The following is a 14,706-nucleotide window of genomic DNA, read 5'->3' as shown; positions in this document are numbered from 1 at the left end:
GATCATAATATTATTTCTATTAAATATATAACGTAAACGGAGATATTTATTTTGTTAATTTTATTTAATTTGATTGAGCGACACAGTACATATTTTAATATTTATAATCTGATTTGAGATGGCGACAATTATGTACATAGTTTAGGCCTAAATAAGATCTATTTGTTATCTTTATAAATAATTTGTGTTTCAATCTTGTACTACATCCTAATGATCGGTGCAGTAGCTGTTGCGGACAAAATATCTTTTATTAATTTAGCATTTATCAATTTTAATTGGACGTACTTTTAAAATTATCCAGACACCTTGAATAGGAAATTAGTCAGAATGTTGAATATTGGTCTTATCTGTTACCTCGCTCTTATAACTTAATTAAGATTAATGATTTTTTTATATATTGTACACTTCTTCCTACAGTAGGAATGTTGTTTTATTTATTAACAGTTCGTAATTAATATAACATAATAATTAAATTAACAGGACGGTAACTGGCGACCTTATCGCTCTCGAGCAATCTTTCCCAGACTACTGAAGAAGGGAAAATATTGTAAATATATAATAAATTGAATAAGGTAGTAAACAAGTGCAAAGATACATAGTATATATAGTTATTAAGACAAAACTAAATACGAAAAAAAAGTTAAACTAAAAAAATTATACATATAAAATTAAATTAAAAAGTGTACATGAATCACGATAATTTAAGATCAGTCTAAAGTCAGTTAGTAGTTAGTAAGAAAGTTAGGTTTATGTACTTATAAATAAATAAATATTATCTTCTTTGTCTGAACTGTCAAACGCAAACGCCATTTTCTATAGACACTAATGTTGAATTTTTTTGAAATATTTATCACTAGCGGAAGCTAGTTCGAATAATCGCTAAATTTCCTTAGCAGAAAATATAGTGTAATTTTTTTTTAAAATAACTGAGTTTATCATAATCACGACTACAAATTATCAAGAACAAATCCACTAACAAAAGACTGTCAGGGCTACTTGTCTGTTTCTACCAAAAGTCTTTTCCTGCACCAAATTAAGGTTAATCTTTAAAAGTATTTTATTCAAAACTTTAGAATTCTTGAGATTTTAAAAAGGTTTTATTTGAATCAGTTGTTAAAAATAATATGCGTTAAAGGGTCTTAAGATATAAAAAACTTAGGTTAATTATATTTTCTAACATATTACTGTTTTTACATAGAACCAACAGACCACACTATTATTTCATTTTTTCTAAATCTAGGCTATAAAACAATCGACATTCATACGGGCGAAATACCGAGCACGGAATTATCCACAACAATGCACTGTGAATATTATCACGCAATATACAAATATTTCAATACAAGTGATACTTTTAGAAAAAAATATTTTGAAAACTCTAAAAATTTAGCGAACTCATTAGATCAGGCATACTCGACCTGACCCAGCTCGGCATACGAACTCGTCTGTCTGTCACATACCGCCAACGATTTGTATCTTACTTCAGCCATACAATGCGTAGAGGCGATGAGAACTTGGAGAAACGGATCGTGGTTAATAACGTGGCAAAGAATCACGTGGCAGGTCACCAACCAGATGAACCGATCAAGTGAAACACTCATCGTCCTCAAAACAGTGAGAGGCACTGGACAGAAACCGGTGGAAACAGATTGTCCACTCCAGATCTTTCCTGAAGAAGACTAAAAAAAAGTCATGTTTACTCAAATATACTAGCCGTCATTATAATAGTCGGCCAATAAAAACATTTTTTACAGCTGTATTGAATGTATATTAAACAAAACAAGGGCGTGAAGTAATAGATTCAAGGGTTTTGTATAATATTCTGAGGTATAAGGTCATTGTCATCAAATAAAGGAATAACCCCCCCCCCCCTTATCTTAATTGTGTTTAGTTTAATTGGCCCGAAACAAGTTTTTCGACTTAATATAAACTAAAATTAATTCGCCGCGATTTTTATTCCGCTTCTCGCGGTGAACGCACGAAAAATGTTACTTGCGTTTTTCATAGGCTTGTTTGCTTGTTGCGGTGCACTGTCTAGTAATTACTATGAGTCGTACACCGGAAAACGGATTTCCGTTGAGGAATATAAGGAACATGTGAAAAGGAATACGTCTTTGTAAGTAGATTTGTTAAGTGTCAAACTGTTTATAAGAATTTTGATTCATTGTGTACTTCATGTGTTTAAATTTTTAAAGATCATCCGATACAAGGTTTTTCTAAATAAAAAAAACTTTTTGCTTGATAATAAGATAAGATTTTTTTCGGAATAAAGAAACATTATTCAGCCTCGCGTTATTGCAGTTCTAACAAAAAAACCCTTTATTTTATTAAGGAAATCCAATAAAAAATTTAGAATAGTTTTCGTAAATACGTCTTCAAGGACGGTGAATTGGTGATTGGCTATAGAATTCTGAGTCATTTTGATTTTTGATGTTCATAAGTGTACCAAGTCAAAACCAAACGTTCAACTTATTGTACGGTTGCGGCTTCGTTAAAAAAAATAGTTCTTACATTTCTATATTTCGTAGGAATATACTATGTGAAACCAGCTGCTCACTGAAGTATTTCCAAAACAATTCGACTTAGGCTTCTTGAAAATAAGAGCGTAATTCTTAAAAGACCTGCAACGTGAGCCAGCAGATTAAGTGTCCATAGGCTTACCTGATGCTAAGAGTGTCAGTTAACAACAGATGAGCCTCCTGCCTTATACTCCCCTGTTCTATAAAAAAAATAAAAAATGTATACTACTACTGTAGACAGTTAGACTCGCGTTACTTTGGTCGTTCAAGGACTATTTTTATTAAAACCTAAAGACGATATGTTTAGTGTGGTCAATCAAACAAATAGAAATAAAAAACTTAGCAACATAATAATATTAGCCGTGATAGCCTACAGTAGTCTAGTGAGTAGTGATGGTCTACTGGCTTAAGCTTACACCTCAAAACTCTGAGGTCGTGAGGTCAAGTCTGCACCAATGAATATTTCTTTCGGAAGGGGATGCCTATTAAAAATAATGATCATAAAACTGAAACAGATATCATGTAATAGTTAGTATAAGTTTTTAATAACATTGAAATCTAATTGGCTAACACTACAAGGTTTTGTTTAAAATTCCTTTCACGAGAATTTCCGCTAATTAATCAATTTTAAATGAATATTTTTTTGTTTATTAAGAATTATAAATTGCACTCTCAATGTATGTATAGGATAACGTTTTAGGGCCTCAGATTTCTGTAACTGTTTACCTAAAAAGGTTGTAGCGCCAATGATTAATTTTTATTTTTTTACCTTTCGATAATAGTCCAATAGTTTATAACAACATTAGAGCGGAACTCAGGCTTTATTAGTTTTTAAAATTGTTAGAAACGGTGCAAAACCTAAACTAGATATATTAATCTTCACTGATAACTTTGCATTAATACAATTAGCGTGATATAGAGTTTATTAAAATTACGAACTTTGTTTTGAAAACCCATAGTTTTATTAATATTTTCATGACATTCAAGGAAGGTGCGTACCAATTCTTAAAAGGCCGACAACGCACCTGCGAGTCCTCTGGCGATGCGTCTATGAGCGGTATCACTTAACATCAGATATGCCTCCTGCCAGTGTGCCCCCTGTTATATAAAAAAATAAATAAATAGAGCAATTTCAAAATAACAATAAAACAGCTGCTCATGAATATCCGCCATCTTGTCTGTCACCCACTCAATGCTGAATTCGGTTTCTCGGTAAAAACATATTTAGATTATATATTAAATATATATATATATATACGTTGAGAACTGCTTATAGGTAAAGGATCTTATAACACTGTTTTGACTTTGTACTCAACATATTAGTTATTTAGTTATTCAATAAAACTAAATTCGTCTAAAAGTTTAAAATTAGTTTTTTCCTTATAAACAATGAATTATAATGTGTAAGATTTTGAACCCTTTTAACTAAAAATTACCTGTGTCAAGGTTTCCAGATCTTCCGTAACAAACTAATTGAATGGTCTAATTGAACTATTAACTACATACTCTTTCATCTGTTTCTATGTAATAGTGTGCTGTGATAAGAGACAGGTGAGTCCTGTTAAATTGGTGCCATGGGAATGATTTGTAGAGGAAGGGTGTTGTCCACTCCCTCCAACCTAAAGAGAGAATCCACGGCTAGTCTAACCACTGACTGATCCGAAGGCCCCAGTTATTAAGGTCGAGAAGATGTAATAGCTTTGTTAGCGTGATGATGGTACGACGGTACCCTGAATCTACGGTCTCATACTGATTATGCAGAATGTATATTTCGCTATTTATAAATAAGAGGGTAGTTCTACAATAAGTGGGTAGTACAAATGGTGGTTTCAAAACCTGTTAAAATATATTCTATTTTATGTTTGACATTCGTAAAAATGTATTATCTGTGCCAAAATATGACAATTGCACAATACGTGAAATTATTGTTTTGTTAGTTTTAATGAGGGTATTACATAATATTGTGTAACTTGACGAATAGTCTAATATTTGATAGCTTTCGAGAAAAGATTGTGATTTATAGAAAGGAATATTATTAAATATCATAGAAGGATATTTAAGAGATAGGTATTTAAGTGACCTGGAGTTAAAAGCAAAATTACAAACAAAAGCAAAATAATGTGTAGGAAATACGAGGTAAATTAATATTTTATTACTGACATTTAAGTAAGAATGACCTAAGACTATTAAAACCACCAATAAAAACTTCATTACACTTGCGTCCGCTATTATTATATTTTTTAAATGGACACCGTCTTAATTTCATAAATCGTATACGTGGTGGGTTAATAACCTACAGTTTTGAATGGCAAAAACTTATTTAATATAATTATGATTGTGTTAAAGCTGTTTGGGTGCTTTTCTTATGAAGCCCTAGATGGGGCAGAGCACGTCCACCGTGAGTCGCCATCATCGGTATTAAGTCTCATTCATCTCATTTCACCTCACTTCAGGTCCTTTTCGACTCTCTTCGCCTCATCAATTGTACAAGTCCAGGTTTGCTTGAGACAGTCACGGTTTCCTTGCGGGTTCCAAATAAGCGCCTGCTTGGGGATGTGATTGGAATATCCATTTCCCCTTGATCTGATTGCTAATCGGGGTTTTTCAGCAGCACTCCCAAAGGTGCTCGTTAGAGATCTTCTCGGGCCAGTAGAAACCTAGAATACGGCGAAGACTGTGGTTGACGAAGACTTGAAATCGATGCGAGATGTCTTCCATAAACGTAGATACAAAACACATACAAAAATGTTTAGTTAAGACCCATAGCAATCTCAAAAAGTTGTCAAGTCGTAAGAGTAATTTTTCTTTTCTTGAAGGACCCTAAGTCGAATTGGTTCGGAAATACTTCAGTGGGAAGGTGGTTTACATTACAATCAAATTTGTATGTTTAGGTCACTGGGAATAGTATAGAAATAATCATAATATAGAAAAGCAAGCCTAATTTTCTTCGACAATTGTTATAGTTGGTGTACCAATGAGATTCTACCATGTAACCCACACGAAGGACGGAGGGTGGACGGGTCCTGTAATAACTTGAAGTACTTCACCATCGGTGCAAGTCATACACCAGCATATAGGATGCTACCACCATATTACAGTAAAGGTATATTGTAATAATAATAATTTATTTACAGGAATAAATGGTACAACACTGTTATGGTAGTACAACCTTAAGTTTGCATATTCTGGCGTGCAAATTAGTCTTAACATTTGAATTGAATAAAGTTACAATTACATTATGATTCATATCAATTAGTGATTTCTTATATTATTTTATCATTATATTATCATATCATTAAAATATATACGTTATAAAATTTACATTAATCATAATGTTTCACGCAAATAATAATTAAAAGAATATATTTTTTTCCAAATAGTACTATATAATAGCTTTGGGAGTGCAGGAAATCGCATTTCACTTAGCTTTAGTTGAACCAAATGGGCCAGCTTTCTTCCTTATTATCTCATAATATAATAAGTTTTTTTTCACTTCTCACATTATACTATCAAATAATCTTCTTGTTAAAATTTTCTAAACGGAACTTATCTTTATTTGAATATATGTGTATTCAACCATAAGTACTTGTCAATTAGACCCTATAAATAGTTGCGATGATACAATTTTTTTCCTACATTCCATGGTTTTGAAAAGAAACGTTTCTGTATCTGTTTCATGATTTCATGATTTGTCAATCTAATAGACAAGTAGGTGATCAGCCTCCAGTGCCTAACACACGTCTTCGGCTTTTTGAGTCTAAGGCAAGCCGGTTTACGCACCATGTTACCATTCACACTTCATAGACACATCGTCCTTTGTTGCAAACCCGGAGATCGAACCTACGACCAGCCGGATGCGACGCTGAAGCCACTAGGTAAACACTGTTCTCTCTTGCATAGTTTTAAACGTTTATTATTTACTGATAATTCTGCAGGACCTATGGGATTTGAGCCAAAATTAACTAAAGGCGGTGAAGAAATGCCATTGGCTCGTGCAGTGCGAACCAGCGTGCTCCTAGAAGGACATGTCCCAAACCTCACGTTCACACACATGCTGACACACTTCCTCGTATTTATTGTTGGTGATTTTGTTTCTCTGCAAGATACAGGTATAATTGTGTAAAACACAATATTTTTTTTATTCATTTTTTTATCTTTATATGTTACACAAAAAATTGACGTAAGATATTTTTCACTTGACATACGGAAACTTTTTCTTGCATGTATACTAAGCTTTGTTATTAAATATTGCAAATTACAGAAGTTTTTCTTATGTACATCATTAAATACTACCTGACTCAGTAGTACATGTGAACGTTCCATTACTGATATACTTAAGTATCTTTTACAAAACAGATGTGTCTGTACCACAAATAAAAGTTGAAAAAAAATTAATTTCAGTAACCTACGTATTGTGGAAGCCGTATTGCTGCTCTGAAAGAGGCAAGAAAGACTATTCTTGTGTCCCTAACTACATTCCAAACGATGATCCGATACATCGCTTTTCCGACATTCGTTGCCTGAACATGACAAGGCCTGAATCTTTTCAATCGGCCGGCTGCACTCCGAACACCACTGTTCCTGAAAGAGTATGTTTTGTTTATATATCAATTGGTAATATTATAAACTAAGGTCCTAAAGAAATTTATAAAGCCGACAACTCATTTACGAGCCCTCTAGCAGTGAGTGTCTGTGGGCCACGGTATCACTAACACAGGTGAGCCAACGGCCCGTTTGCCAGCGTTTTATATAAAAAAAAATAATTTAATTTGTATCAGTTCACTAGTATGTTGCTGTTTCTGGACAGCTGTTAAATATCTTTTATTTATTAAAGTTTACCACACCGTATATAATGCTATATTTACAGTATTTGTTATACGCTGTCTTTTCTAAAATACATGACCATTATTGCAAATATATTTTTTAAGTACAAAAGCCTCAACACAGGCTTCAGTTTCCGCGTTTACCTGTTCATCAGCGTACAAAAAGACTGGAAAGTTTGGAAATGATTTATATTGACACGTCTGAACTAAATCCATCTATTTTTTATATTATGGCAATAGTTTTAACTTTATGCAAGTTTCAAGTAAAAGGTAGGGAAACTACACTCGAGAAGAAATCCATCTTTGACTTCATTCAAGTTTTAAAAAGCCTTAAAAATTATACAGAATATAGTGTACATAGTTATTTTTTACTAGCCAATACCATCTGTTGCCGCTACATTAGTATTATATTATTAAATTTTCACATAAATTACTTGCCCCTTGGTGTTCAGCATGTGTTTTCTGCCTTATTTATTTGTGATTTTAACAGTACCACATCAAATTCATCACGAGATTAATTAGATAACATTTATATTCATGAGTATTGGGTTTAAAGCTTTTAAGTAGTTATTATCTTTTTATATCTTAGCGAAGTCAGCAACCTTCATTTGTGTAAATTTAAAACATTTCGACAATTAACTTTACTAAATAATTATGTACATTCATTTAAATTATTCATATTGGTGTAATTATTTATTTTGATATAACCTTGATTCAGTGAAATCCAAATTACAGGAATTTTACAGCTAATAACTGAATTAGTATTTATATACTTCATCGTTATCAGTTGAAAATAACACTAATTACACCTTATTCATAAGTGTACTATATGGCTTCGTTTAGCTGTTATTACCTCTTCTAAATTGTCGTAACATTTTTTAACAGTTTTATCTAAAATGTCATGCTGTTAAAATTAGTTTTATAACACTTATTTGTAGACACCGGCAAACATCTTGAACAAATGTCCTTTAAGTATCACTGCGGGGGGGAGGGAGTGACGTGTCGATAGCGTGATTGGTAAATCAGTTAACGTTTGTGTCCCACGTTGTACGATGCGCAAACTTTCCCCCACTCCCTTGTTTAATGCTCAAGAAGTTTGCCGGTATCTGTAACCTAACAGACGATATTTAATTAACTGATTTGTTAGTAACAACAATACCAAATGCTACGTTAATAGAATTTCTAAAGAAAAGATTAGATTTATGTTTTCATTAAATACAACCATTAAACATTTAGTTTATATGAAAATTACGCCATACAAATTTCTAACCCTTAAATATGACAACTATAAATTTCAGGCCGTTTCTGGGACACCAGCTTTCGATCTTTCCCACGTCTATGGCAGTAGTATGAAGGTACTCAACGAAAAAGGTAGAATGTTCCAGAAAGGTCTGCTCAAGTATGAAGTCGAAAATGGCAAAATGTGGCCGCCTAGTACCAAAGGACCTAATTTGTGTTACGCAAACCAACCGCCACGGGAAACGAGGTGCCATGATACACGTGAGTATATCTGTGTTAAGAAACGATGCATTATTTATTCTTGGATTTAAAACTGACTTGGAGGAAATATAAAGGAACTAATACGTAATTTGTTTTTAATGTCAGAATTCTCAAACTGGACGTCGGTAATCTAATTAAAATTACATAATAATATTTTGAATTCGATTACAAGTAGGCTTAGTTTTAATTAAGAAAGTACTGACTAGAGTATTTGGAGTAAATAGTTCAACATACCCCTGCCTCATTAGTAAATGTATTTAAAAATAAAATAATAAACTTAAAAAAACATTGTTGTATTATAAAGCCATTCTGTGTATTTTTCAGCTGAAGATGGGCCGAATACAATTCTTGGTGGTAACTTAATGGCTGTTTGGATCTGGCGATATCACAACGCAATCGCAACAGCTCTAGGTGGAATCAATCCGTGCTGGGATGATGAGCGACTCTTCTTCACTACCAGAGAAATCGTTATCGCCTCTATCATGCAGATATTTTACTATGAAGTACTGCCTTTGATCATGGGTATGTATATAATTACTAGTTGTACTAACGTCGCTTTTAAGACATTCTTCTGAATAAGACTTTAAGTAATGAATGGAATGTTTGATAAATTTTAAGGTCGGCCACTTGCGAGCCCTCTGGCAATGTGAGGCTCGATTACATAAAAATAAATAAAGATTTATTCATGTTCGTTTAATGATCTGTATTTTTTTAAATTATATAACGTGTCTTTATCGTGTATTCATTGATACACAAAGATGTTTTGTGCGTGTTCTTTATATTGGTCAAATATTTTCTCATCATTTCCTGTATGCCTTCCTTATGTTTCATTCGTGTGTATGTGAACAAAACCTTGAGATTATTGATGTCAATAAAATCGATTTATCATGGTTATAAATCCACTCAATCATATACCACTCACACATACATGAACTGCCCGGGTCGACAAAGTTAAAACTCCATAAAAAATTTAAACATTCCAGGTCGAGACAACCTTATCAACGATGGAGTGATTTCACCTGATTTAGGATTCCGAGATATTTATGACGACAAACTGGCCCCACAAATATCTATAGAATATCCGTTCACCTGGAGATGGTTGCACACAGTACAAGAGGGGAATGTTAAGTAAGCAGAAAGTATTTATTAGAGATGAAACAGACATTCGATAACTATCCGTTCTTCCTTAAAATTTAAATCCAGCCGAATACCGGTTAACTTGTATCCAGCCGGATGTCGAATAAATTTATTTTATTTAATCAGAATATTTACAGCATAATGCAGAAAAAGATTTAAATTACGTATAACATTGTGAGAGAATTAATAATCTTCACATATAGTTTTTCTTAAATAAGAATGCTAAATATTTTGGCTGTACAACAAAAAAAAACAGAATTCAATTTAGCTGTCATTGAAAGGTTACGAAGTACATTCATTATAATCAAAATAATTTTGTGTCAGAGCTCTGCTTGCTCTTTCCACACTCGTGGCGAACATATCAATGTCAATAGTTAACTCATTAAAATTGTTCTCTGCTCTAACCATAAAAAGCCTTAGGTATATGTAATAGATTCTTGTTTTTTGCACTTCTGTTATATGTATGTAGGTTTATTATGCATTTGTACCAGTAGCATTAGGTAGACAATGTCCGCAATATCACGTCGTATTGACAATGGTAGCATATGAATATGTTTACATCGGGCTGTAGTCAGGCAGCGAAATTTTGGTATTATATTGCAAGTGTTTAAAAAAAATCCTTTAGATGTTTTCAATTCGATTATTGTTAATAGTATACCGAGGGTTCCAAATTTGCTATGCATACTCTAAGTTGCTTCTAACATACGAATAATACAGAATTTTCTATGTATTGAGTAAAACTAGATAATGTTCTTAAAATAAAACCGAGAACTTTGGTTGCTTTTCGTAAAATACCAAACAAAAGTTGAAAACAGCATATTTAACATAGATAATCATGTCTTTTTTTTTATAAAAAAACCGTAAAACTTATACTTAAACTGCACTAAGAGCAATTATGATATTTAAATACCAATTTCACTGTTTCGCATAAAAAGCCAGCTTCCGACACGTCATATATACTGCTGCAGGGCGCTGAAAGGAAAACTTCATTTAGTTTGGGTATTGTACAAAATTAGCTGACCGACCACTACTGGACTACGTTCGGCCGGATATTCGGTTTGAAGGATGGCCGTTATTCGGTATCCGGCACACTTTCATCTGTAGTACTACACTACTAGTTTGTTTTTTTTTCTTTAGAGAATGAAATTGAGTGAGATTAGATTCTAGATTTTAAACCAATAAAGCCTAATCTAACCTAACATTTTGGTGTTTAAAAAATATTTTATCTCACAGCCCTCTAAAGCCTAACAAATAAATATCTTGTAATTTCAACATGACTAATTGAGTTTACATTGAAACTGCTAGGCCAATTGATAAACATTTATATGTTAAGGTAAAGTTAAATTCTAGAGATTGCCACCACATGAACCCGACTTTCTCGCTTTGATTCGGTTGTAAATTTCTGTTTAAATTTTATATCATTACTTTTTTGAGTGCTCACAATTAATATATTTTTCTTAAAATAAATATTTTATTTACAGACTTTATGATAGTAAAGGTTACCATTTAAATGATTTAAAATTGGTGAATATGACGTTGAGAACCGGCTATGTGGTGGATAACATTGACGGCATCACTCAAGGGGCGATACGACAGCCAATGGCGAAGTTTGACAATGCCGTAGACTTTGACGTAAGCATTAAAATCACTTCGAAAAAGTTGATAAAACTATATATGTGTGTGTTTTTAGCAAAAGTCCAATTATATTTGTTTATTTTTGCTCTTATTAAACAAATTAAATTCTTTTTTCATTGAAAACTGAATCAGAAAAGGTAGTACTAAACTCAAATTTATCAACTGAGTCTTCGTTTATAAAACACGTTAATATATTAGAGCTTAATCTCTTGGTGTTACGAAGAGATGTTGGGTCTCTCTGCATCTTCTTCCGCATTTGGATAACATTCAAATCACCTCGACGTCCGTCGTTCCACAACTAAGCGTTTCCTAAGGCAGTTTTTCCTAAGGTTGCCGCGCACCACCTCTATGTGGAACTAGCTGCCCACTAAAGTATTTCGGAACCCATTGGACTTAGGTTCCTAAAAGGAAAAAGAGTACCAATGTTTAAAAAGCCCGCAACGCACTAGCGCTAACTAGATTCTAATATTTAATACATAAATTGTCTTGTTTTGACACATGACAGATTTATGAAAGGATGATGAAGCTTAAAGCAATAAAACTAAATTTGACTTTTTTTGTTTCAATTTAAGATGGCTGAGCTGGTTCTGGGTCCACATCAGCGAGCGAGTGACGTTTTCACAAATGATTTAGCCAAAAATCGTTACTTCTATCTTGCTCCATACATCAAGTATAGAGAATACTGCTTCGGTGAGAAAATTAGGAGCTTCGATGATTTAAGTCACGCGTTTGAACCTGAGGTACGTTACTTCCTTACTTCGAGCATTGGTCCTTCCCATTTCGTCCCTCGATACACTCAAAAACTACTTTTGCACAGATTTTCATACATTTCATCGATAGATAGAATGATTTTTGAGATGATATATGATACAAACAAACTAGTGAATAATCGGGTTCGCACCTACGACAACTGATATGAGCGGCACCGTGAGCGTGTGCCAGAACAACACATAGAAGACACAATATAATATAAAAAACACACACAATATAACATTGGTCATTATTACATTACTGTATGATAGTAAATACCATCTTTAAAATTTTATAAATTGTTTAGTACTGATATTAAATATATAAATTAAAAAATATAGAAGTTTCTTACCATGGTAATATATACAGTACTATTTAAATGAATAATAATACAAAAATAAATATATTAAAATAAGATGTGACTAAGTACCTATGTCATTCCAAATAATTATTTTGAATTTATTTAAATCGTATAACTCCTTTTTACAGAGAATCGAACTTCTCAAAGAAAAGTACAAGGACGTGGAAGATATAGACCTGCTAGTTGGAATGTGGCTCGAGAAGTACATCCAAGGTGGAACAGTTCCAGCGACATTCTATTGCATTATCGCTCATCAACAGCTGCGTTCTGTTGTTTCTGACAGACATTGGTATGAACGACCCAACAGACCCAACGCGTTCACTTTGGGTAAGGTTTTGTTTAGTTGGGTACAGTTTCAACATTGGTTTACTCTAAAATATTGCTGCTATTTTCATTGTTAGTTTCCTCATGATGTTGTCCATCTGGACTGGACTGAAAGTATCCCTAGCACGTTTGACACTGGAACGTTATATTTAACAATTAGTAGATGTTAATTTTTTAAATTTAATAAATAATCGTTATAGTCACACGAGAACGTGCTGTGCCCTCAAGATTTTAATGAAATAAACAAATTTTATAAGAGAACCTGTAATAGTTATAAATATAAAGTTTAAGGTCGCACCCGGCGACCTATGAAAGGAAGCGAGAGAAAGACCGTGGCAAGTGGAGGCTCTTTGGGAATGCGTGACTTTTGACACTACTGTGTGACACTACTTTTGTTAAATTTATTTCAATATTTCAGATCAATTATTGGAAATCAGAAAATTCACAATGGCAGGACTTCTCTGCGCAGTTGGAGACTCTATCACCGAAGTACAGCCTCAAGCTTTCTTGAGAGCTGGAAGAGGGTACGTTAGAATAGTGTATAGTCTCATTCTCAAACATTCTCAAGTCAAATTTTTTGATGACTCTTTGTATGTAAACTAAAAGCATTTAAGTAATAACATTAACTATGGGAGTATGTGAAACGACTGGTTTTCTTTCAGTTACAATCGCCACCTCACAGACATTACATTTTTTACAAAATTTTATATAACTTTGTATATTTACCAAATGTTTTAAATCAAGTTCATTTTCTCTTGAAGATAAACAAAAATAACATCATTGTGTGTGTTGTCAGTGAGGACCAATGTCAGTTGTAACGCTCCTCTAAACAAATCTCTATCTGCAGTAAACGACGCTTTGATCCTAGGCTGATCCATTTTATAGCAGTCTCCATGCCTTTAAGCGTAATATGCTGGAACCATTTTTTGTCACCAATTAATTGAAAAAAATAATTCAATAAATTTCATTTAATATTTATATTTCTTAGTTTAGTTTTCTATTATATATTTTCTCTCTTATAATTGTTATGTTTCCCTTTAAATGTATGTCATGTGTTCTTTGTAAGGGTTTGTATGTGTTAAACAGGCACACTCTTTTTAAAATAAATAAATATATATAAGCTTATTTTTGCGATAATGTTCGCTTGATATACTCTAGTTTTATTTTCAGGAACGAGATGTGTAAATGCAAAGACATCCAACAACTGAACATAATGGCATGGCGTGACCAGTCTTGCAGGAAAAATCCATTTGGATATACGTCGTAGGTTTTATAAATAAATTGATCATTACTACCACTGGCTTTTATTTTAATTAACAAAAAATAAAAAACGTAATAAAAATATTTTTATCTGTGACGAGCGCGAAATGTCATTTATGCTATGTCATCAGTCGGTAGCTAATGTCTGAGCGTCGTGGTCAGCAAGGAAACATCTGGAGCGGATAATCTGTTTCCACTGGCTTCTGTCCAGCCTCTCTTATAAGTGTATAGTTTTGAGGACGATCGGCCCATCTGGTTGGTGAACGGCCACGAGACGAGTTGCCTTCTGTGTAGCCACGATTATTTTCTCCAAGTTTTCATCACCTCTACGCTGTAAGTCTCATGGTCCGCTTCAACAGACTTTTCTTTTGCAAACTAGCGACCTGTGGCATATAAT

General features: G+C 33.2%; 1 protein-coding gene across 1 annotated transcript; it reads left to right on the top strand.

Moving 5' to 3' along the window:
• Nucleotides 1–1,963: 1,963 nt before the first annotated feature.
• LOC123714138 (peroxidase-like) lies at nt 1,964–14,343 on the top strand. The gene is made up of 12 exons (XM_045668293.1): nt 1,964–2,116; nt 5,483–5,622; nt 6,455–6,628; nt 6,921–7,108; nt 8,641–8,842; nt 9,167–9,364; nt 9,826–9,970; nt 11,461–11,611; nt 12,187–12,354; nt 12,854–13,052; nt 13,468–13,573; nt 14,220–14,343. The coding sequence occupies exons 1-12, from the start codon at nt 1,986–1,988 to the stop codon at nt 14,314–14,316; spliced, it is 1,899 nt and encodes a 632-aa protein (XP_045524249.1). The 5' UTR covers nt 1,964–1,985; the 3' UTR covers nt 14,317–14,343.
• The last annotated feature ends 363 nt before the right edge of the window (nt 14,344–14,706 follow it).

The sequence above is a fragment of the Pieris brassicae genome, chromosome 9 (genome assembly GCF_905147105.1).
Source record: "Pieris brassicae chromosome 9, ilPieBrab1.1, whole genome shotgun sequence".
Classification (NCBI taxonomy): Eukaryota; Metazoa; Arthropoda; class Insecta; order Lepidoptera; family Pieridae; genus Pieris; species Pieris brassicae.
The sequence above is the reverse complement of the archived record's forward strand: the minus strand, read 5'-3'. Positions and strand labels throughout refer to the sequence as shown.